The sequence below is a fragment of the Pseudoliparis swirei genome, chromosome 16 (assembly GCF_029220125.1).
Source record: "Pseudoliparis swirei isolate HS2019 ecotype Mariana Trench chromosome 16, NWPU_hadal_v1, whole genome shotgun sequence".
In the NCBI taxonomy this organism is placed as follows: Eukaryota; Metazoa; Chordata; class Actinopteri; order Perciformes; family Liparidae; genus Pseudoliparis; species Pseudoliparis swirei.
This window is the reverse complement of record NC_079403.1, coordinates 4,368,770-4,394,826: the sequence shown is the minus strand read 5'-3', so window position 1 is coordinate 4,394,826 and position 26,057 is coordinate 4,368,770. Positions and strand designations below refer to the sequence as shown.

Genomic DNA, 26,057 nt, shown 5'->3' with positions numbered 1-26,057 from the left:
TGATCAGCTCGTCGTCGTCCTTCAGCAGCAGCTTGGCCTCCTGCAGGCTGACGAGCTGCGGGGCGCCGGAGACGGTCAGTCGCGGAGACGTCGCGAAGCGGGCGGTTTTTTACACAAAAAGTAGCACGTCGGCCTCCGGCGGCGCGGCGGAGTCGTGTTGCCTTCAGGCACACGTCCGATAGTTTAACCCTCCTGTAACCTTCTAATGTACTTACATCGTTTAACCTCAAGAAAATTATTAGAATTCATATTTTTCCCCAAGATTAGGTGTCAGGTACTCTATGTTTGTTTGTTGACTACCTAAATAGCCCATTAAATAAAAATAAAAAGCCCCCCCCCCTCAAATTGGAGGTGTTTTAACCCTCCTGTTACCTTCAAATTTACTAACATATTTAAACCCTCGGGGTCAATTTGACCCCAGCAATTAAAACCTCCAGAAAAATATTAGAATTAATATTGTTTCCCAAGTTTAAGTGTCAGGTACTTTATGTTTGTTTGTTGATCCCTAAACAACCTTTTAAATAAATAATAAAGTTTATATTTCTTATATGTTTTACACAGTGAGAAACAGCCTGGGGTCAAATTGACCCCGAGGAACACCGATACGTACGAGTTGTGTTCAGGACATTGAAAACATATCATGTGAATTTTATGTTTTCCCCAATAAATTAGGAAAAGTCATGAAATATGAAGCAAAAAAAAATTATGTCAATAATTTTTTTAGAGACGTTAAACTGAATGGGGTCAAATTGACCCCAAAGGTAACAGGAGGGTTAATGGCTTTATATTACTTCTAAGTATTTTTAATATCAAATTGACCCCAAAGAACACCGATGCGTACAAGTTGTGTTCAGGATGTTGAAAACATATAATGTGAATTTTAACTTTACCCAGTTGTCCCCAATAAATTAGGAGAAGTCATGAAATATGAAGCACAAAAACTGATGTTAGTAATTTGTTTAGAGATGTTAAACATCGAATGGGGTCAAATTGACCCCAAAGGTCACAGGAGGGTTAACTCGTTAGTCAGGGGTGATTAACGAGCAGGAGTTAGTGGACAGAGAACGCAGCGGCCTTCCATAACTATTAAAGAAACCTTAAAACGTATGCAATGACCACTCAGATGAATAGATGACCGGGTGGGAACCGGTATTTGTTGGGTTTGCATGTCATGTGTCCGAAGCAGAGCCAGGAGACGTACCTGCTGCCCGCTGCCTTTCTCCAGCCGGTCGATCATTTCCTCAAACTGCAGGGCCGTGATCTCCATTTTCTTCTTCAGCTTATTCACAAACGTCTCGTCCTCGGAGTCCAGGTCGTAGTCCGCCTGCTCCGTGTCCAGGCTGAAAGCTGCGAGGGGGAGAGGAGAGGCGGTCACCGAGGAGACGCCACAAAAAATAAAACTAGAATGGGCACTCGGTAGAGCGCATACCTTCGCATATCACAAGATTGGGCATTGAATTATGAACATTTTGGCATTAGTTTTATGCCAATTGGATGAAAATTGACCGCGCTATAGTAAAAAGAAGATTTTGACCTTTGCGTGACCTTGACCTTTGACCCGATGGATCCCAAAATCTAATCAAATGGTCCCTGGATAATAACCAATCATCCCACCAAATTTCATGCGATTTGGTTGAATACTTTTTGAGTTATGTGAATAACACGCATACAAATAAATAAATAAATGGCGATCAAAACATAACCTAAAGAAAGAAGGCAAAGATAAAGGTAAAGAAGGCACGAGACGCTCGAGCTGAGACTTCTTATTACATAACGATGACACAGAGGGTCATTACGCATATTTCAACAATAAAAATAAAAAAGCCACACTCGTACTGACAGTTTCCCAATTTCACATGTGTTGGATTCAATATGTCAGGTTAGGGAGCTTCGCATACACATTTCCATTTCGAGCGCAAACCTCATCTACTAAAGAAAGATGGGAAAAAGTTCCGAGTCGCGGCTGGATGAGCGCCGTCGTTTGGATTTAGCGGCGGTGCATTTGAAGCGGCGTCTGGAGAACACGAGCCGCGGGGCGTGAAGAGCAGGCGACGGACGACGGTTGAATAAACAAAACACCGCTTCATCGTGACGGAGCGCGGCGCTCGTGTTCGCTGCAGGACGAACGCCGGCATCCGGACCGGGAACGCCACCGGCCGCTTGGCAAACACCAAAAGGGTCGTTTCCTTTCGCCCGGCGAGTCGGGGGAGCCAACGTCTCGAGTCCGGAACATCTTCATCTGGAGGAACGTGTTCAGTCTGTTGGGGGAAACTGCTGCTGAGTCGCCACCTGCGCTTTAGAGTCGTCGTCGGATTAACCCGACACGACCTGAAGCATTCTGGGAAGGGAGGCAGCGTTCCTTCAAGTACCAGCTCCAGAAGTACCAGCTCCAGAAGTACCAGCTCCTGCGGCCCCTTTGGTTGACACAGTGCAGCATGCGGCACAACATTCCTCTTCAATGCTTGCTCTCCTCCAGAAGAGCTTTTATACTCAAGTGGAATAAAACTAAAACACGTGATTTTAATGCAGCATGGCCTCGTTGGTATTCCCCTTTCAAACCGAACCAATAACACACCGACGACTCATTTGTGGCGCCCGCCGACATCAGAATCCACACGTGGGCCGGGAGACCCTCGGGGACGACAGCAACCACGCTGCGACGCGGAGCGCGTGAGGACGGGCCGACGACACGACCGCCGAGCGAGACGCTCCCAGACGGAGGTTCAGATGTTCAGCGTCCGGACGGAAAGCTGCTGCACGACACGACAGAGGCTTTTGCATTTGATTTGACATAAATGAGGCCGACGCGGCCCGTCTGGACCCACAGTCACAACAACTAACGGCTCCACAAAACCCCAAATACAGAGACACAGAGAGAGAGAGAGACACACACACAGAGAGAGAGAGACAGAGAAACACACACACAAACACAGAGAGAGACACACACACAGAGAGAGAGAGACAGAGAAACACACACACAAACACAGAGAGAGACACACACACACAGAGAGAGAGACACACATAGAGACAGACAGACACAGAGAGAGAGAGAGAGAGACACACACACACACACACACAGAGACACACACACACAGAGAGACAGAGAAACACACACACAGAGAGAGAGAGCGACAGAGACAGAGAAACACACACACAAACACAGAGAGAGACAGAGAAACACACACACACAGAGACACACACACAGAAAGAGACACACATAGACACACACACACACACACACACAGAGAGAGACACAGAGAGAGAGACACACAGAGAGACACACATAGAGACACACAGAGACACAGAGAGACACACACACACACAGAGAGACACAGAGAGAGAGAGAGAGAGACACACACACACACACACAGAGAGAGACACACAGAGAGAGAGAGAGAGAGAGAGCCACAGAGAGACACACACACACACACACAGAGAGAGACACACGCGCTCTCTCTCTCGGCAGCCCACTGTAACCATGGCGCTCCGAGCGTCAACAACGCCGCCACGTGCTCAGACCACTCGCGGCGGGGATAATCCCGTCGCTCCCGTTGCATGCTGGGCCGCGGGGCCGCTACTCACGCTGTATGTGAATGAGCTGCTTGGGCATCTTGAACTCCCCGGGGTAGAGCGTCTCGTAGTGCGTGATGTTGCGCTCCGGCTCGGGGACGGGGATGACCATGTTGTCCCGCTTCTCGCCGTACACCTGCTGCGCCGAGATGGCCCGCTGGAGGTGGTGCTCCTGGAAGAGAGGGGGGGGGGGGGGAGGAGAGAAAATGGCCGTTTACAAAAGGAAACTAGAACGGGCACTCGGTAGAGCGCATACCTTCGCATATCACAAGATTGGGCATTGAATTATGAACATTTTGGCATTAGTTGCATGCCAATTGGACAAAAATGTATCGTGCTATGGTAAAAAAAAGATGTTGACCTTTCCATGACCTTGACCTGATCGATCTCAAAATCTAACCAAATGGTCCCCGGATAGTAACCAATCATCCCACCAAATTTCATGCGATTCGGTTTAATACTTTTTGTGTTATGCGAATAACACGCATACAAACAAATAAATAAATAAATACACGGCGATCAAAACATAACCTTCGCATATCACAAGATTGGGCATTGAATTGGAACATTTTGGCATTAGTTGCATGCCAATTGGATACAAATTGACCGTGCTATGGTAAAAAGACCAAATTTTATGCGATTCGGTTTAATACTTGTGTTATGCGAGTAACACTCATACAAATAAATAAATAAATAAATGGCGATCAAAACATAACCTTAAATGACACAAATGAATGAGAGTCAATAGTTTAGATTAAAAGAATAAACATTTATGTCTTTTCAGTTACGGTGCGTTCACTTGCAGCGCGGAAAATGGCTGATATTTTTTAAAAGCATATTAATTATTCAAAACTATGAATATAACAAACTTCATGCCTTTTCCAAACTTTGGTGATTTTTTCTTCTTCTCCAGGACTTTTCCAGGCCTGGAAATATCCATTTTACAAATTTCCATGACTTTTCCAAAACTTTTGGGATTTTCCCCCCCCAGGTCTAGAAAAAAACATTTATTTTAAATTCCATGACTTTTCCAGGTTTTCCATGACCGTCCGAGCCCCGCTTCACACACAAGTACGCTGATGTGTAACTGGAATAGAAACGAGCCAGATTGATTTAGTCGGGGACACATTTTTAATGAGTTTACTAGATGAACCGATTACAGGAATCTGGTCTCGCCGACCGAGATATTCCAAGTTACCAGTGTTAACAAACAGGATTTACCAGCGCGGGGCTCAGCGGGTTAATTAACGTGGCGGGAGACGGCGAGGTCGCGCGGTCACTGGCGACAGAGGAGAGATTACAATCTCAATCCCTCATTAGAGCCGCTGGATAATGTACCACCGCAGATTGTTCCAGAGGCGGCGGAGGAAAGAAGTTGTGCAATGTTGGAAGATACAAAAAGAAGAAGAAAAAGGGGATTATAGCACGGCCCATTAAAACGAGTGCAAAACATACAAGCAATTAGCCCTTAAAATATTAAAAACAAGGAGAGGGCTGTCAGTCACAGTCTAAATCGTTCATGGTTTTTTTTATGCCATAGACCTCATCTATTATTTGCTTGTCACATCGTACATTTCGTAGTGCGTTACACCATCACGGTGCTCACCGGTGGAGCTCGACAGAAATGAGTCCCGATGGGGGAGGCCGGGGGCGCTGAAGACGACACGCGCCGAGATACGAGAAACAGAGGCGAGAGGTCGTAGAGGTCGTAGAGGTCGTAGCTCAAAGCGCTCTCAGGATATGACATCACAGATTAGATACCAGCCGAGTAAATCAGGAACTTTAACTTGACGAGCGAGTCCCACGTCCAACACTTGTTATTTTTACAATATAATCACGGGAGAAAAAAAAGAAGCACGTGCTGCTCAGATGAAAACGTGAAGATGAATCCTGAACCGTGTTAAACACGCCCGATGGGCCGACTCATCTGTGTTCATGAATGATTATAACAGGTGTAGATAATATAGGTGGAGACCCTCTTCAAGCCCTTGTGTTAACATGTGCATCACTAACGTTGACGCATATTACAAATGTAGGCTCAAATAAAGGCACTCCAGGGGGTACGGGAATAATACAATTATATATATATATTAATAAATATATAAATAAATATATAAATAAAAATATATAAATAAATAAATAGATATTTAAAATGAGCATGTATTATTAGAAAATCCTTGAAATATAGGATTAATTAATTTCCCCACTTTGGGACAAATAAAGGAATATCATTGGATAAATTCTATATTAAATCAGACACTGATGTCACGATGCTGCGTATTACATCTTTCTTTCGTCCCAAAATGCTTTGCACTGGTGAGGGGGTGAACATATTTCACAGGGGGTACATCACTTCCAAAAGGCGGAGAACCAGTGCTGCAGTGAACTGGAGATGCCCTCTGATGCAACAGATGGCCAACGCAGTCAAACTGACTCCAGCAAGTATTTTAACGGGGCTCCGACTCATTTTACACACTTTGTTGTTTTTTGCTCCGCAGACATAAGGCTCTCTGGTAGATTTCGGAATACGGGTCAGCGTTGGGCAATCGTGTCCGTCGACGAGGTCGGCCACGTCGGCGCACGGCTAATTTCTTACGACCAGAAAACCGATACGCCGACGGGTGGAAGTGTCAAATGTGAGTTTTTAAGTGGCGAGGGCCTCTAAGTGCGACCCGGAGCCAGGAGAACCGCAGCCGAGCCGTGAGCCGGCATGAAGGGGCCCAGCTAGCGCCCACAGCTAAACCATCCGCCCCCCCCCCCACACACACACACACAAAAGAAAACAGCTTATTGCCGTCGGCCATTGTCGAGCCACCCGTGAAGGCCTGGGGACGAAAGCGAAAGTGACCGCACGAGAGGATTTAGACGACATCCGTGGCCCGCTACCTGCTGGTTAGCGGCTCTGAGGTCGACTTTGGGATGTGGACTTAGACGCACCGCAAACAAATTGCACACCACACACACACACACCTGGTGAGCCAGACGCGACCTCGTGTGAACTCGGGCGAAGCGGCGCTTAACCCGCACGCCGTCTGGCTCTGCTCTCCCGTGTAACTTGGCAAACGCATCCATGAGAAAAAAAAGAAAAAGAAAAAAAGAAGCACGTCCTCGGGGAACGCCGCCGTCTCGACACGCCGATGAACCCGGAGCTTTTGAGAGTTAAGGACGCCGCGCTAAAGGAGAACGCGAGGAACCAATTAAAAGCGAGCGCGGGCGTCTGTCGAGGATGTGGCGCTCGCTGAGCCGTCTCAGGCCTCGAGATATCCGGATCTTTTCGGAGCCGGGGATTTCCTCTGCTGGAGAATTGGGCGTGCGAGGGGGGATGAAAGGGCTTTTAGAGAGAGCGGCACGCGGGGAAAAGCAAACAGGGTCTTTGGAGGACCTCTTGCAACCGTCGGTTTTAATCGGAATTTAAAGTTCACACACACCGAGCGTTTTGCACCTGGACTACTTCTGAGAGGTTTTCCTCGCTGAAGCACAGAGGCGACTGGATTCTGTAAAAATGGGCAAGAGTTGAAGGTCAAGACCCCGACGAGACGGTGATGCTGCCCGTTAACGGACGCGCAAGCACTGAAGCGCCTCCGGTACCGAGTAGACCGGGCTCCACTTCTCAAAGCAGAAAATATCAAACCCGAAATTCTCTTGTTCTTTCCACGCTAAATGATCCGGGTGGGAGCGCTGCTTTCCGCCAGGGACGCGGATAGATTATTTATTTCCTCCCTTTTCTCCCTCCACGCGTTTCTTTCCACGAAAACGTTCCCGGGGATAAATCAGACGCGACTTCGACAAAAGTTGCCACTGCAACAAAAAGCGTGGCCCCCGGCAGGTGTTTCCAGCTCGTCCCGAGGAGAGGCGATCCGCCCACAAAGGCCCGTCTGACACGTCCGAAAAAAAAGAAAAGAAAGAAGCACAGCGAGACGAACATCTCCTTTCAGAAAGCAGAACTCTAAGAAGCGAAGCAAAGCGGTACCGCCGGAGCTCTCGAACGCCAACGAGGGCGTGTTCAAAAAGCCCACGTGGTCGCTGTGGCAATTTATTTTTCTAATTTATCCGATTTAATTACGAGTACGCACGCCTTCCCCTCATCACCGACGACGACTCCGGCCCGCGAACGACCGAGCGGCGATCCGTTATGCGAACGGCGTGCTTCTTCACGAGCTCCTTTGTTTATTTCTCCCCGTGTCCTTTACCTCCGTCGCAAATCACGGCACTTTAAATGAGACGGGGCCCATTGTGTCTGTCTGACCTCGTGAGGAGGACTGATTCATCACGTTATCCAACCATCAGCGCAAATGTATGTATGTATATATCTCCTCTCTCTCCCTCCCTCTCTCTCCTCTCTCTTCTCCCCCCCCCCCCTCTACTCTCCTCCTCTCTCCCTCCTCTGTCCCTCCCCTCTCTTCTCCTCCTCCTCTCCCTCTCTCCACCTCCTCTCTCTCTCTCCTCCCTCTCTCTCTCCTCCTCTCTCCTCCCTCTTCTCCACCTCCCTCTCCTCTCTTCCTCCCTCTCCCTCCCCTCTACCTCTCTCTCTACCTCCCTCTCTCTTCCTCCTCCTTCTCTCTCTTCTCCTCCTCCTTCTCCCCCTCTCTCCCCTCTCCCCTCTCCTCTTCCTCCTCCTCTCTCTCTCTCCCTCTTCTCTCCTCCTCTCCTTCTCACCTCCCCTCAGAATCTTTCTCCCTCCCGATCTACAAGTGCTCTCTACCTCCCTCTCTCTCTCTTCTCCTCCTCTCTCCCTCCCTCTCTCTCTACCTCCCCCCTCTCCCTCCCTATCTATCTATAAGCCAGAGCAGGCCAGTCAAGAATTTTTTTCCCCGATTACACAAGTGTGTGTTTTTTACTTTTAATGTAAATGTTGTTTTCTAAGTGTTTTTGTGATAATTGATCATTTGATATATTTGTATTTTAATGTTTTTTGACTGGACTCCAGGAAGAATAGTCTCCACTCCGGTGGAGACTAATGGGGATCCTTAATAAACATAAACATTTCCAGGTCCGCTGCAACAACCGGAGGCGCACGGATTACGCGTTCTAGAGGTTAATTATTCCCCTCAGGTCCGACGTCGTGAACACCGATGAGGCGGACGCACAAAAGGTGCGCGGCTGTGGATTCGGCTGATCGCAGACTTCCAGGTTTGCTCCGAGGACGAGCGTGGCCACAGAAACATATCCGCCTCCCGCGTGCGCCCGCATGCCCTCTACCGTCTCCAAAATTATGCATTTGTGCTTCCCCGCTTCCTTAAACAGACGACATCCTGAGGTCAGCGTGCGGTCGCTCTGCCAGCTCTCCGTTGTCGCCGGAGTGGATGTGGGTCAGGGAGCCGTGTAGTAAAACGGTCCTCTTTATCTCCAGCGTCACTCAGTTATGTAATGCCGCCGTGTGAGCGTACAGTAGGTAGAGCGGGGGGGCCCGCCGGGGGTCTGGATTTCTGCTGACACAGCGCCCTGCGTGTGCTTTCCGAGTGTCTGTGTCTGCCGAGGCATCTGAAGAAGTGACCCGCTGACACGCGAGCCATTGATGCTTTCTTTCGAGCTACAACTACCCCCCCCCGCCCCCAGCTGTTACACAACAACAATCCCCATGAATAAATAATCCAAAAGCGGCGCCAGGTGAACACGTGGGAGCGTAGACGGCGAGTCGGAGCCAACTCGTTCAAAGAATCCGCCCGGAGACACGATGCAAATCATTTCCACGGCTGAACGCGATTAATGACAAGCTGCTGCACGCCAGAGTAAACACACCGGAGTAGTAGTGCGAGAGACTTCCCCCACGCTCAAACAAATATAACAAATATTAAACCACATCAAATAAATACCTCCTCAGTGATGAAACTGTGGCTCTGAATGACAAACCAAGCATCCACACAGCTTTATAAACATTATTCTGCACGACAACGTCAGACATGTGAAGACGTTACAAGATAAATTCAATAAACTCGAGTGGACACGCCGTCCTCCACCTGCTCAGCTTTCATTAATACACAAACTATTTTAAAATGGCTAAGCTAATCCAGGTGTGAGGCTGACAACAGGCATGTCTCGAAGTTAACACGAGCAACTTTTAAAACACACACCGTGCTCCCACAGTGCAAGATCTGCGTTAGGAGTAAAAACAAAAATATATATATATATATATTCTAAAAGAGTGCGGGAAATGCTATTTTTCTTCTTCGCCCCCTCCTTTCTCCAGGGTTCTTACACATTTTGACCAGTGGATTTCCAGGATGTTAAACTAAATTTCCATGCCCAAACTGAAATCTCGGTATAAACATTAAAACTGTAGAAAATGTTGCATACTGAGAGCTATCGCCGGCTTATATTTTGAGCGACTTTCTTTAAAAAACATATACATTATTTCAAACTCAGGCATAAATGATGTGATTATAACACATTTCCATGACTTTTCCAAAACTTTTATGATTTAAGTTTTTTCCATGACTTTTCCAGGCCTGGAAATGACCATTTTAAAATGCCATGACTTTTTCAGGTTTTTCATGACCGTACGGACCCTGGGAGTAAAAAAAATATATATATTATAATTTTTTTTAAGTGGAGGAAATGCTATTTTTCTTCATCACCCCCTCCTTTCTCCAGGGTTTACACATTTTGACTGATGGATTTCCAGGACTTTTCCATGACTTTAAACTAAATTTCCATGACCAAACTGAAATCTCGGTATAAACATGAAAACTGTAGAAAATGTTGCATATTGAGAGCTATCGCCGGCTTATATTTTGAGCGTCTTTCTTTAAAAAACATATTAATGAATTCAAACTCTGCTTAAATGAACATGTGAATATAACACATTTGAACATGTGAATATAACACATTTCCATGACTTTTCCAAAACTGTTATGATTTAAGTTTTTTCCATGACTTTTCCAGGCCTGGAAATTACCATTTTAAAATGCCATGACTTTTCCAGGTTTTCCATGACCGTACGAACCCTGGGAGTAAAAAAAAAATCTATATATTTTGTTAAAAGAGTACAGGAAATGCTATCGTTCTCCTTCGCCTCCTTTGACAAACTTGGCGACTGCAAGAGCAGCCAGTGTGCAGCACACATGGCGAAGCCGGAGCTGTCAACACGCAACACCTCGCTGTCAAACCGGGCTGGGGCTGGGGGTGTGTGGGGGGGAGACGGGTGGGGGCTCGCTGTCTCCCCCTGGCACTCGCTCTCGGAAGGTGCACCGCGTCCGAGGCCCGTTCCCGCTTGCCTTCTACCCACAGAAGAAAGTCAACAAAATGGTGGAGCCGACGCGAGTCACGTGACTCGGCTTTGTGCTCCCGGGCTCGATTTCGCGTCCAACCGACCGGACACAACACGGCTAAAGCATCCGATATCGTACCGGCGCGACCCCGCGGCGGTTCCCGCGGCGGCGCGGGCTCCCGAAACGCGGTATTCGCCGAGAGCCGTCGTGTGAGCGGAAGAAAAAAAAAAAGGATAGAGGTAATGGCGGCCATTTTGCACGAGCTTGCGCAGGCAGCATCGCGGCGCCCCTCGGTGTGGAAAGCACGGCCGAGAAAAGGGAGCCGCCGTCGGCCGGGCGGCAACGGAAGATGAACGAAAACATACCGATTCCTCTTCTTTCTCCATCCCGGTCGGCATCTGCGGCACCGCCCGGTTGATCGAGGCGTATTCGTGCAGGTCCGGCAAATCCTCGCAGCGGAAGACGGGTAGAGGCTTACTAGCATCCAGCGCCCGCGCCCGAAACGACAGTTTACTCATTTTATTTTTATTTTTTATATTAAAAGATGCAGCGTAAATCTATTCGCTCTGCTAGAAACAACAGCGGGTCTGCCTCGAGTTCTCATGGATGAATCTGTGAGGAGTCCGCCGGTCCGGTTGAGAGCAGGCGAAGGGGTTCCGTAGCAGCGCGATCAGAGCCGGGCAGGCCCGGGTCTCGGTCGCTCTCCGTCGGTCTCGCTACTCCGTCGGCTCCGCTGGTCCTCCCCCCGGTTCAATACGCCATGGCCAACATGGCGGACATTACAAACTCATGCAGCTCTCCGCTCGCTCCGAGCGGCCCAACCCCCTCGATCACACGAACAGCCATTCCCACGCAGTTTCGCACGCGTGCGCGCTCGCGAGACCCTTGGGGTACCGGGGAGGGAGGGGGGAGAGAGAGAGGGAGTACCGAAGGTGGGGGCGAGATGCTGGATGCTGATGAAGGGAGGTGAACTTCCAGGCTCGGGATGTTCTTTTTTTTAAATTTTTTAGGGAGTAGGTAATACGACAGGCTGCTGCTGACGTATTAAAAAAAGATGCATTAATTACGTTAAAAAAAAAAATTTGTAGGAATATAAAAATAAACTAGTAATATGGCTCAAATTTCAGGAAAAAGAAAAGTCAAATAGTTTGAGTTTTTTTACCTTGGATTATTTCAAACTTCTGCCGTGTGTTTGAATTAATGCGCAACCCAGAATAGGACACCTGTTCTGCCTGTCGGATTCAATTATTTTGCAGAGAGCGCCACCGTGTGGAACAAACCTGAATATACTACAACTACAAAGTTAACTTGTTTCTGTTGTTGCTTTTCATTCATGCACAAGACATAGAAACCGAGTCAAAACACTGACGTCCCCACGCCTGCGCTGTCATCTTTGCCATCGACATTATTAAAAAAAATACTCATCTCCAAAGCCTGAACACAACAACTGAAACACCTTAATGTTGAGCAATAAATACTAATGTTTTTTATGCTAATGTTATTTTGGCTTCTGAGAATTGTGACGTTCTACATTTAAAATTCACATTCTTCAAGCAGAAGTCCACGCCAAGAGAAAATTAAGACACGCCTACTTAAAAATACCAAGATGACAAAAGCTATATACAAATAAATAAAGCCAAAACGTGACGTAAGCTTTCACGTTGACCACCCTAAACAACAACACAAAATGAGTGACCCATTATCAGTTTTAACAATATAAATAAGCAAATAAATTCCCTTCTGGCTCGGCTGTAGCTCGTGGGGATGAGTGGTTGCCTCTCTCCCCATTAGTTGCATGTTGAAGTGTCCTTGAGCAAGACGCTGAACCCCCAGTTGCTCCCACTGCTCCTTAATTACTAAGTGCAGGGAATAATTTCCCCACAGGGATCAATAAAGATTATATTAAAACATATTATTAAATGTAATTGTTTTTGATGGCCCTTATTTGACAGTAAGACCGCACCAAGTGCAAGATAAAAACAGGGATGCAACAGAAAACAAAATACACTCTGACGGGCAAGGTTGCTTCATCCCGGCGTCGTAACCGTGGAAACCAGTACGGCGTTCTGCTGCCGTATCAGGAAAGGCTTCACGTGCATCCCGACGGGACACGACGCAGAAGCGATGCGATGTTCTTCGCAGTCAATCGACAGTTTTCAGCCGCTGACTGGATGGTTATTGAAATCCAAAAATATATTTTGGGTGAACTCACATCCATCGCAGGAGGTCAGGAACCTCCAAAGCTCGTCGTGTGTGAATTACCGAAGGCAACGGATGTTGAGACCGCGTTCTAAAGTCAACAAAAAGGAGAGTGGGGAGAATAGTTCTGCAAACAGCTGCTTCACATCGTAACACGAGGTTTAATGTTTATGTAAATGTAGCGCAACAGGGAGAGCATCGAGGAGGGACTCGCATTCCTGATGTTTGGTTACTCAGCATCTGGAGCGCTAAGAGAGACGGAGACGTGTACACACTAGGGCTGCAACGAACGATTATCTTGATAATCGATTAATCTGTTGATTATTTTTTCGATTAATCGGATAAAATAAAAAAACTGTAATTTTAAGCCCTTTATTCAAAACGGGGTTCGTACGGTCATGGAAAACCTGGAAAAGTCATGGAGTTTTTAAAAGGCTATTTCTAGGCCTAGAAAAGCAATTGAAAAAAATAAAATCCCAATTTTTTTGTGAAGAGTAATGCAAATTTGTTATATGCAAATATTAATTAAACGGAATATATACGGTATGCTTTGGAATTCTCATTGTTAGTTTGAATACAACATCGCGCGACACAACTAATCGATAATGAAATTCGTTGCCAACTATTTTAATAATCGATTTGTTGTTGCAACGCACGCACGCACACGCACGCACACACGATATGTCCACTGGGCAAGAATCGATACGGAAACTCTAAATCTCACTCATGCCAAACTCCCTCCTTATGGACGTTTACAAACGCGATACCTGCGTCACCAGGCTCCGCCACTGACCATCTTCTCGGAGCCGTTTGCACGGCGCGCCCCGTCGTCACGAGTGATGTGCCACGCACACGGGAGCTCCACCGCTTACGTCCACAAAGACAAATGTTAAAGTGTGACGCAGCAACGCTAACGCCCAACGCCGGTTCACTGCACACGCAAAAATGACAAATAAGAAGTGTGCAGACCTTCTTTCTTTTTTTTTTTCTTCTAAAAGGTGGGTCCCGATCTCACGAGATGTGTACATCGCACATACTTTATTGTCATATTTTTAAAAAACAGAATGAGGAATGCAAATGACCTGGAGACGTAGGCGAGAGTCCCCGCAGGCGCATCGCGAAGACGTGGACGACCGACATCGACATCGTCCACCTGGGAGGGGTCACGGCTGCAGGCCACGACGGACACCTGTGAAACGAGGAGCTGCAATGAAGACGGGCGGATGACATCATCTTTAGGCTTCGATAACGTCTCGGCAGACGCATCGATAGCCGCCTGCTTCGTTCACGCCGGGCAGTTATTATATCAACACACTGGAATGTCACTGGGCCCAAAATATTGGGAGCAAGGCAGGGCAGTTAACCCCCAACACACACACACACACACAGAGACACACTCACAGACAGACACACACACACACACACACACAGAGAGAGACACACAGACAGACAGAGAGAGACACACACACAGACAGAGAGAGACACACAGACAGACAGAGAGAGACAGACAGACAGAGACACACACACAGACAGAGACATACACAGAGACAGAGGGACACACACACACACACACACACACACACACAGAGGGACACACACACACACTAAAGCGATTTTTTAAAAATAAGCTAGAGCTAAGTTTTGGTCACATTAGTGTCAAGCTATACATCGAAGAGGAGAGAGAGAAGGGGGCGGTGTGTGTGTGTGTGTGTGTGTGTGGGGGTGGTAAACAGAGCAAGACACGACAGAAGCTAAAATAAATTTAACAAATAGATTAAATATTATGTGTGCAACCAAAGTCACGAAACGGATTACAATGCAGCTTTATAAAAATAAAAATAACTGTCTAACGGGTGTTGTAATTGGCCTCGAGACCGCAGATCAGACACAGCTGTGACACCGAGAGGCTAACGGGCTGCTAGCGTTAGCTTAGCCCCCCGTTCCGCTGTGACCCTGCGCCATTTACCAGCCGAGTTTCATGTTAACCCCCGCGAACTAACTAAAGGTGTCTTTATCTCTCGCTTCACACACACAAACACACACACACGGGGAGGGGAAACTAGCCCCCGGGGCCGGAGTTGCAACTTACCTGCTCGCTAGCAGAGCCACAGGGGAGGAGGAGGAGGAGGATGGCAGTCCTTCTTCTGGTTGTCATGCTAGCCCCGATGCTAACGCTGGTTAGCTCCCTTCAGGACGCTATTTTTCTAAGCGTAATCTTCTCAAAGTGAGGGCGGAAGCGGCCGTGAGAGGACACCCGGAGACGACACGCACGGCGGGGGAAGAGGTATCCGGGTCGCTGACGGTAAACTTGGGGGATAGTTTCGCGGAGGGGCTGAAGATACTTCCACCAAAAGAAAAAAAGAGAAAGAGCCAAACTGACCACCGAGCCACTTTGAAGGCGGATTGTGATTGGACGGTGAGAGCCACCAATCACCTGTGGAGGATGAGCTCACTGGTCTCCCCCGCCCGCCCCCTCATGCAAATATAAATAATGACAGTATTAATAATAACAATGACATGATAAATAAATAAGAATAATATACGAATAATACTGAAATAATTATAAAAAAACGTAATATTTTAATAACTATACTAGAATAGTAAATAAATACATAACATTAATAATAATGAATATAATAATATAAATTTTAAAAACGTAATATAATAATAAAACAAAAACACTATATTAGGAAATTTAAAAAACAGCAATAATAATGAATATAATAATTAAAACATAATACAAATAATTACAAAATAATGATGATAATAATCATAATCAAAAAATTATGTTAAAAAAACGTAATATAATAAAACAACAATATAATAGTAAATACATACACAACAATCGATGTAGGAGAAAAGCGAAGGCTATAAAATGTACTATTTTTAAATATATTACTAATTATAAGAAAACGTAATATTTTAATAACATAACAATACTAGAATAGTAAATAAATGAATACACAATATAAATAATAATGAATATAATAATATACAATTTAAAAAACCTAATATAATAATAAAACAAAAACACTATATTTGGAAATAAAAAAACATCAATAATAATGAATATAATAATTAAAACATAATACAACTTTAAAAAAAATAATGATGATAATAATCATACAAATAATAAAAAAAGTATGTTAAAAAAACGTAATATAATAATACAACAAGACTATAATAGTGAATACATACACAACAATCGATGTAGGAGAAAAGCGAAGACTATAAAATGTACTATTTTAAATATATATATTATTATGTTTAACCATGCACTCACAGAACAAGACGTGATGCAACAGCTACATTCTCGTTGCAGTGAAGGTTATTTGTTATGTAACCGTCGTCAGGTCGAGTCACCCCTCACTTCTGACAAGTGCCACTTCACATCCGGAATGCTATTTGCACCCCACACATTCCTCATGATCAGGACACAGATGAAGGGGAATGTGCTGCACAGTGGAAGCATATGGAGTCGTTTTCTCTGATGCTCCACCTCCACCACACCTCCACCACCACCGCACCCCACTGACTGTTAAAGCTGCATGCACGCCTGCTCAATGGCTCTGGGAGTGGAGGAGGCGCCGATATGATGAATATCGCTTTAATCAACTCTTCAAGCAAGGTCATCAGTCACCATCTGTAGGCAGTGTGTGTGTGTGTGTGTGTGTGGGGGGACAACACCCCTAACATCCATTTAGATTTGAACATGCCATTGTTTCTCTGCGCTCACCCGACTCAGCCCAGTGCATATGCTCTATTAAAGCTGTGCGCATGCGCCACATCGGACCTGAAGCGGTCTCTTTGATGGATTCGCAGCTTTCCCGTTGCCGAGTCTTCTTCAGATGCACAAACAGCATCTTCTCTGAGCTGCAGACGAGCGCGTGAAGCTGCCTCATCGTGTCCAGCCGGATGGAGATGCGCTCCCCCCTTCCTCCTCCAGGGGGCGGTGGAGATCCGCGCACGGACCCCGCGCCTCCGCCGGGATTACGGCGCATAACGCAGAGCCCCAACAGCTGAGTCAACCGTCAGCATGTACGGGAGCCGTATCCTCGCGCACGCGCCGTGCACAATCTGACTCCGTATGTAATTAGCTCCCAGGGATTTAATGAGAAATAATATATCATTTAATAATGTTAGGACATTAACTTTGCATGCATTCCGCAGACAAACCATGCGTAATAATCAGTTGATTTGTGTGTGTGTGTGTGTGTGTACGTGTATCTGTGTGCATGCGTGTGTATGTCTGTGTGTATGTATGTGTGTGTGTACGTGTATGTCTGTGTGTGTATACGTATGTGTGTGTGTGTGTGTACGTGTATGTCTGTGTGTGTATACGTATGTGTGTGTGTACGTGTATGTCTGTGTGTGTATACGTATGTGTGTGTGTGTGTACGTGTATGTCTGTGTGTGTATACGTATGTGTGTGTGTGTGTACGTGTATGTCTGTGTGTGTATACGTATATGTGTGTGTATGTGTATCTGTGTGCATGTGTGTGTACGTGTATGTCTGTGTGTGTATACGTAAATGTGTGTGTGTGTGTACGTGTATGTCTGTGTGTGTATATGTATGTGTGTGTGTGTGTACGTGTATGTCTGTGTGTGTGTATACGTATGTGTGTGTGTGTGTGTGTGTGTGCGTTTGTGGGTACGTGTATCTGTGTGCATGCGTGTGTACGTGTATGTCTCTGTGTGTGTACATATGTGTGTGTGTGTGTGCGTTTGTGTGCGTGTGTGTGAGCGTGCAGTGCATACTGTGAAGGCTCGGACACTGGCAGTCCCGGGCTGCATATTGAGATCAAAGGGGAGCAAGTCTGACATCAACCCCCCCCCCCTCTCCCTCCCTCACACCTCCCCTCTCACACACACACACACACACACACAGATACACACACACGCAGCCAAACAAGTTGGTCCAGCTGCTGACTCCAGTTCAGGTGAAGGATGCTGAGGCATCCCGATAGGAGAGGAGATCCGTTTCCATGGCTGCCAGGTGACTGCTGCTCATCTTCGGGTTCCTCTCGTCGACGTTCCTTTGGCAACGGCGTGCACCGCTCTGAGAGATGCGTTCCCTTATCGCTCTGATAAATTGAAGGTCTTAGTGATCCAACAAGGTAATTGATTTTTCTGTTTTCATTCATGCCGCATGTTTATCTTCTGAAGAACATTTATGAGTTGCGTTCTTGCGTTGCTTCGTGGTTTTACATCGGCGTTACTACCGGGACCCGTCCACGTTTGTCACACTGCACGCAGAAACATGGAGGTGCCGTGTGGAACCGAAAATGGTTCTTCAGAGTGATGCCTTAGAATAACCATTTGTGGTTCCACAAAAAAACAAACCAGGGAACCATTTCCTTAAGGAGTTCTTCAAAGAACCTATAAAGGTGTCTCAAAGGACCTTCAACAAATTGTTCTTTAAGGCACCATTTCTGGTTCCACAAAGAACCTTTCAAACTAGGGTTCTTTAAAGAACCATTTCCTTAAAGGGTTCTTCAAAGAATCTATAAAGGTCTCTCAAAGATCCTTAAAGAAAGGTTCTTTAAGGCACCATTTCAGGTTCCACAAAGAACCATTTCCTTAAATAGCTCTTCAAAGAACCTTTAAAAGTATATTTTAAGAACCTTCAAAAAATGGTTCTTTGAGGGGCCATTTTGGTTTCACAAAGAACCTTTCAGGCCAGGGTTCATTAAAGAACCATTTCCTTAAAGGGTTCTTCAAAAAAACTATAAAGGTGTCTCAAAGATCCTTAAAAAAAGGTTCTTTAAGGCCCCATTTTTGGTTCCACAAAGAACTTTTCAAACCAGGGGTCTTTAAAGAACCATTTCCTTAAATAGTTCTTCAAAGAACCTTTGAAAGTATCTTTTAAGAACGTTCAAAAATGCCTCTTTAAGGCCCCATTTTTGGTTCCACAAAGAACCTTTCAAACCAGGGTTCTTCAAAGAACAATTTTCTCATTCCTATAAAAGGTGTCTCAAACGAAAAAATGGTTCTCCAATAGGTGATTGGTTCTTCGTAGAACCTCAAAGCCTTTTTAAGAACCACTTAAGAACCCTTACTTCTCTGTGCGGAGGAGATGGATCTCTACATTTGTCTTCGCTCCTCTGGAAGAGGCCAACAAAAACACCTCCCTCCGGTCCAGGGATGCTGAGTGCCATGTCGTTTCCATAGCAGCAACAAAGCCACACCAAGAACCACAACACAGGCAGATAGCGCCGCGGTGATGGGGATCACGTTTCGGGGGCCCTGAGGGGCACTCTTGAGAGGCCGTGAAACACACACACACACACACACACACACACACACACACACACACTGTGGCACTTTATCAGACACAATATTCATTCCGCCCCAAAACATGTATTTCGGATGAAATTACAATAGCTTGTTTAATTGTCATCGTTATGAAACTGTTTGGCGTTCAAAATATACGGACCAGTTTACGACGCACACTGATGACCATCCGATACATAAAACTGACGAGCTTGCGCTTTTTCATTTTTTTTTCAATCTCTCGAATTTGTGTGGATTCGGAAGGAACCGAACCAGATAGAGAGGGGGGGGGGGGGGCAATATACGACGTTCAGAGCACTCACGTGACGCGTGGATGTCATGTCCGCCCGAGCTGAGGACGAAGCCCCTCTTCCTCTGAGCGTGTCGCCCTCGGAGCTTCTCCTTCCTCCTTGTTCACGCATGCGAGCACATCTGAGGGGAAGGCCTGGCGACAGGGACGTACAGCGTGGAGGACGCCGACATGACCCGGGTGGGGGTTGGATCGAAGCCCATCGAGAAGATGGAGGTCTCCGTATGAGACGAATATGATATATTATTTAACATATAGCAAGATGGCGATGAAAAAAACTAGAGCATAGGCATCCAGCGCGTGACCTCTGCAGGTCCCCGCCCTCAACACTCTGGTTTGGTTCTGCTATTTGTGGTGGGAGATAATAATAATAATAATAATGATAATAATAATGATAATAATAATAATAATAATAATAATAATGATAATAATAATGATGATGATAATAATAATAATAATGATAATAATAATAATAATAATAATGATAATAATAATGATGATAATAATAATAATAAAGATAATAATGATAATAATAATAATGATAATAATAATAATAATGATAATAATAATAATAATGATAATAATAATAATGATAATAATAATAATGATAATAATAATAATAATGATAATAATCATAATAATAATAATAATGATAATAATGATGATGATGAGACTCTCAAATGTCTTTGAAGCCTTCGTTAAACAGACACTATGAGTAATTCAGCTGAATGGATAGAGCTCCTCCCCCACATGATGGTTCAGAGCTGGGGGGGGGGGGCTTAGCAGGACCTCGACGACTTCGCCGAGGCCTCGTGGGCTCCATGGCAACGCGGGGTGGTCTTCAGGTGCAAAAGGTCCTGTTATGCGTTCATTAAAGCTCACCTGGAGGGGGGGGGGGGGTATTCCTGGGGCACAATTGCAATGCTCCGCTAATGAGGGGATCATCATAATTAGCATAAGCGTCACTTTGAACTGTGCATGGCCACATGCTAATGGCTTCACTTAACACACACACACACACACACACAGGGGCCCCGGCCCCCGAGGCCTGATGTCGGAAAAGCTGAGACCCCTCGCCGTTCGCCATGGCAACCTCGGAAGCTGGCGCATTGCAACCTGAGGAGCTGTCGGCGTGCGGCGCCGACGAGATGCGGACGACCTTTTCCCCGGGAAGGGAAACGTGAGCTTCAAGCCTCACTGAACGGAGACGCCTCGACCATCACCCGGCAGAACGCCGTGGGCGTCGTGAGGAATGCGCTCCCGGAACTGTTGGTTTTGGGGAGACGCCGCCTACGCCCCGCAGCAGAACCACGGCGTCCTCAAGAGGAACGGACGTGTGTTTGTTGACAGTCCGCCAGACGATTCGGTTTCAGAAGGAAGGAGGAAACAGTCAAGATGGATCTTCAGAGTGATGCGTTAGAAGAACCACCTCTGGTTCCACACAGAACCTTTCAAACCAGGGTTCTTTAAAGAACCATTTCCTTAAATAGTTCTTCAAAGAACCTATAAAGGTGTCTCAAAGAACCTTAAAAAATGTTTCTTTAAGGCACCATTTCTGGTTCTTTAAAGAACCTTTCAAAACAGTGTTCTTTAAAGAACCATTTCCTGAAATACTTCTTCAAAAAAACTTTTTAAAATGGTTCTTTAAGGCACCATTTCTGGTTCCACATATAACCTTTCAAATCAGGGTTCTGTAGAGAATCATTTCCTTTTAGAATTCTTTAAAGAACCTATAAAGGTGTCAAAAAGAACCTTAAAAAATGGTTCTTTAAGACACTATTTGTTACGAGCTCAGACACTTAGGAAGTAGGACCCAATTGCACGACCCGGGAGACAGAGATAAAGTATTTGTAAGTACTTTATTTTTCGGTTCTGCAGTGAACAAAATGAAAGCGCTCACGTAGTGAGGGATCAAAAACTTTTCAAGAGCACAACATAACCCGACCTGATCATGGCAAAAGACCAGACGAACTGACAAGGAACACTGGGAGACAGGGGAATTTAAGCACATGGTAACAAGACACAGGTGGGACCAATCAGGGCGGGCTGACACTGATGAGCATAGGAGACAGGTGTGATGACAGGTGAAAACAATCAGGAAGCCTGGAATGAGAGAAAGCGAACATAAATGACATGAACCTCTCTAGCATATCTGTCGGTGCACAACAGTACCCCCTCTAGGGCCAACTCCTGATGGCCCAGGCTGATTGTAAAAGTCGTGGATAAGAGTCTTGTCTCGATAAATGAAGCAGCTATCCAGCTTCTAGCCTCAGGACCGTAACCCTTCCAGTCTACTAGGAATTGCTTGCCCTCCCCTATTACGGACCTCCAGTAGCTTACGGACCTTGTAAACGTCACCCTTCAAAGAACTGGGGCGGTGGAGGGGCTTGAGGCGGAACAAGTGTGCTCTCACACCGGCTTGATTCTACTAACGTGAAACGTTGGGTGCACTCTCAAGGTCCTGGGAGTTGCAAGCGTGCACGCCGGGTTGATGACTCTGGACACTGGAAACGGACCCACAAATCTCGGAGCCAGTTTCTTTGAGGCGACATGGAGTGGTAAGTCTTTGGTAGAGAGCCAAACCTTTTGGCCTGGACTGTAGGAGGGAGCGACCCTGCGATGAACGTCCGCAACAGCCTTCATCCGAGCTGAACTTCGGAGAAGAGACTGGCGAGCACCAGCCCAAACTCTGCGACAACGTCTGATCATGGCATGTGCCGATGGAACCATCACCTCTTCCTCGTTGTTAGGGAAAAGTGGAGGCTGGAAACCATTGACACAATGGAATGGAGAGAGACCTGTGGCCGCCGTAGGAAGGGTATTGTGGGCAACCTCGACCCATGTGAGGTGGTCACTCCAGGTGGTCTGGTTCCGGGAGACGAGACAACGTAGCGTAGTCTCTAGTTCTTGGTTCAGACGCTCCGACTGTCCATTTGACTGAGGGTGATATCCTGATGACAGGCTGACGGTGGCACCTATGAGTCGACAAAACTCTTTCCAGAAGGCGGAAATGAATTGTGGACCCCTGTCGGAAACAATGTCATTAGGGAATCCATGGATCCTGAATACGTGATTCGTCATGACCTCTGCGGTGACTTTGGCAGAGGGAAGCTTGGTCAATGGGATGAAGTGAGCCATCTTTGAAAATCGATCAACCACTGTTAGAACCGTAGTCTTGCCTCTGGATGAGGGAAATCCTGTCACAAAATCCATCGAAATGTGTGACCAAGGACGATGGGGAATCGGCAGCGGCTGGAGCAAGCCCATCTTAACTTGAGATGAGGTCTTATTACACGCACACCGGACAAGCCGCTACATACTCGGCCACATTTTTCTTCATGGATGGCCACCAGAAACGTTGTTGAATCCTGAACATTGTTCTTGCTACTCCCGGATGGCACGAAGCACAGATGAGTGAGCCCAGTGGATGACCTTGGGTGAAGAGCCTCAGGAACAAACAGCAGATTGTTGGGACACTCGCTAGGCGCTGGATTCATGACATTTGCCTCTTTAACGCCTAACTCCACTTGCCAGGAAAAGGCTCCGATCACCCGGTTAAGTGGAAGGATGGTCTTGGGCTCTACCGCAAGTGGTTCGGGATCGTAAAGACGAGACAAAGCATCGGGTTTTTGATTCTGAGACCGGGACGAAAAGAGAGTGTGAAGTTGAATCTACTAAAGAAAAGTGTCCACCTGGCCTGACGGGAGTTGAGACGCTTAGCCTTTCTTATATATTCTAGATTCTTGTGATCTGTCCAGACTAAAACGGTTGCTCTGCACCCTCCAGCCAGTGTCTCCATTCCTCGAGGGCAGCTTTTACAGCTAACAATTCCTTGTTTCCCACGTCATAATTCCGCTCTGCCGTTGTCAACTTCCGTGACAGGTAAGCACATGGATGCATCTTGTTGTCTTCTGCAGAACGTTGAGACAGTACTCCTCCAATTCCCTCATTGGAAGCATCCACCTCGACCATAAACTGGCGCTGGGGATCTGGAATGGTGAGTATGGGAGCTGATGTGAATCTATCTCTGAGAAGTTTGAAAGCAAGATCCGCCTGGGGGGTCCACTTGAAGGAACCTTAGGAGAAGTCAGAACATGCAGAGGAGCAGCAACAGAACTGAAATTCCTAATAAACTTCCTATAGAAGTTAGCAAATCCTAGGAACTGCTGAACCTTTTTCCTGGAGTCTGGTGTGGGCCACTGGGATACTGCACTGACTTTCGCAGGATCCATTTGGATATGATTAGGTGAGACTATGTATCCTAAGAAAGACACCTCTTCTGTGTGGAACTCGCACTTCTCTGCCTTGACATATAGCTGATTATCCAGTAGTTTCTGCAAAACTTGGCGGACATGGTTAACATGAGATTTAGCGTCTGGGGAGAAAATCAGTATGTCATCCAGATACACAAACACTGAAATATTCAAGAATTCCAAAACCTCATTCACAAAAGCTTGAAAACAGCCGGTGCATTGCACAGTCCAAAAGGCATTACCAAGTACTCATAGTGACCATTCTGAGTGTTGAATCCAGTCTTCCACTCATCCCTTGTTTTATTCTAACCAAGTGATATGCATTTCTTAAATCCAACTTGGTGAATATCTTGGCCGTTTGAAGCAGTTCAAAAGCAGATGACATGAGTGGCAGAGGATAGCGGTTCTTCACCGTAATGTCATTTAGTGGACTGTAGTCTATGCAAGGTCTCAGAGACCCGTCTTTCTTTCCCACAAGAGAGAATCCCGCTCCGGCTGGAGACGATGAAGGACGGATAATCCCTGATTTGAGTGAAGAGGAGATGTATTCATCCATTGCTGTTCTCTCAGGTCTCGAAATCGAGTAAAGTCTCCCCTTGGGAATGGGGCTCCGGTAAGAGATCAATGGGACAGTCAAAATCTCGGTGAGGAGGTAGCGACAAGGCTTTAGACTTGTTAAACGCTTCTTTAAATCATGGTAACAGGAAGGTACCTTGTGTAGATCAGGATAGTCAGGATGATCTATAATGATCCTACTAGAGTCTGTTGGTGCATTAACAGGTTGCAGTTTACACCTGCCCTTACAATCCTCTCCCAGTCTATAACTTTCCTGAAGGCCAGTCTATGTGAGGATTGTGGATCTTCAGCCAAGGAAACCCCAAAATAATCGGGTGCTGAGTCGACTCAAAAATATGAAATTGCATGCTCTCGGTATGGTCCTTATTTATAGTAATCCGTATGGGCTCAGTGCAATGGGTAACTGTGAACAACAAGCGGCCGTCTAAGGCACTGGCACTAACAGGATGAGATAGCGGGACAGTTTTATTTTTAGCTGTTTGACTAGGCCCCAGTCTATAAGGCTTTCGTCAGCCCCTGAGTCTATTAACACACCCTGGTCAATGGTCTGATTGTTAATACAAATGTCTACCTGAGTAACAGGTCGAGGAGGGAAGTCTGCGGAAACTTGCTCACCAGCGCCTCCTTTGACTGGTGAGCACGATCTTTTCCCGGGCATGAAGCGAGTTGATGACCCGGCTGGCCGCAGTAGAAACAGCAACCCTCCCGTAGACGGCGCTGCCTCTCCTCCAGAGAAAGCCTGGTTCTTCCAAGCTGCATGGGTTCACCGGAGTCATTCGGAAGTGTACTCCTCTGATGGTCCGGTAACATGAGCTGGAAATCCTCCGCTGGCGGCGCGACCCTCCGAGGCGAATTCTGGAAGCTGGGAATAACATCTCGGTTGCGTCGACGCTCCTCTCTCTTTCGAAGACGGTTATCGATCCGGATGGCCACAGCGATGAGGGATTCCAGATCCCGGGGTGTCTCCAGTGGAGCCAGCTGGTCCTTTATCGGTTCCGAAAGTCCTGTCATGAAGGCGTCACGAAGAGCCGGAACATTCCATCCGCTGTCCGCTGCTGCTGTACGAAACTCGATGGCATAATCAACCACCTGACGGTTGAGCTGACGTATTTGAAACAGTCTTCTGCTGGCCTCCGTAGCAGGCGATGAGTGGTCAAAACTGCGCCTCATAGTCTCTATGAAATCGGCCAATGAGTAACATAGTTCGGTGTCTCTAGACCATTCTGCAGTAGCCCAGGCTGCAGCTCTTCCCGTTAAATGAGACACAATAAACGCCACTTTACCATGCTCAGATAAAAAAGCTGCTGGGTTGTGTTGAAAATGCAGATCACACTGTACCAGAAAGGCTCTGCAATTCGAAGAGTCTCCGGAAAATCTCTCCGGAAGAGCCAGCCGTAACGGGAGGAAACAGCCTGACCTGGGTCGTCAGCTGGAGTATTGACAGGCAAATTCTCAGCTGTGGATGACGTCACCAGAGGAGCAGTCTGTTGATGAGTGCAAAAATTATTCATTTGGGCAACCAGTTGTTGCATCTGTGTAGATAATTCTTCCTGAACCCCGCCTGGCGTCCTCTCAGCTCTTGTATTTCCGGCTGACTTTGTCCAGTTTTTCCTCGTGATGAAAAATCGTCACGCCCTGTACCGACAGAGCGGCGTGAAGCGTTCTTGG

The 26,057-nt window shown here is 46.5% G+C and overlaps 1 protein-coding gene across 4 annotated transcripts in view; it reads right to left on the bottom strand.

The window, feature by feature from the left end:
• Positions 1-15,338, bottom strand: part of epc1a (enhancer of polycomb homolog 1 (Drosophila) a) — a 28,559-nt gene extending 13,221 nt beyond the window's left edge. The window contains exons 1-6 of one of the 4 annotated variants that reach the window (XM_056433809.1): positions 15,067-15,338; positions 14,060-14,166; positions 4,792-4,895; positions 3,583-3,742; positions 1,202-1,347; positions 1-55 (exon numbers count right to left, since the gene is read on the bottom strand). The exon at positions 1-55 is cut by the window's left edge and continues 152 nt beyond it. In XM_056433809.1, coding sequence (XP_056289784.1) covers positions 1-55; positions 1,202-1,347; positions 3,583-3,682 — 301 coding nt within the window. In that variant the 5' untranslated portion in view covers positions 3,683-3,742; positions 4,792-4,895; positions 14,060-14,166; positions 15,067-15,338. Of the gene's footprint in view, positions 56-1,201; positions 1,348-3,582; positions 3,743-4,791; positions 4,896-11,143; positions 11,621-14,059; positions 14,182-15,066 lie in introns of those variants that run through there. The other 3 variants (XM_056433808.1, XM_056433807.1, XM_056433806.1) reach the window with 3 other exon arrangements.
• Between the last annotated feature and the right edge of the window lie 10,719 nt (positions 15,339-26,057).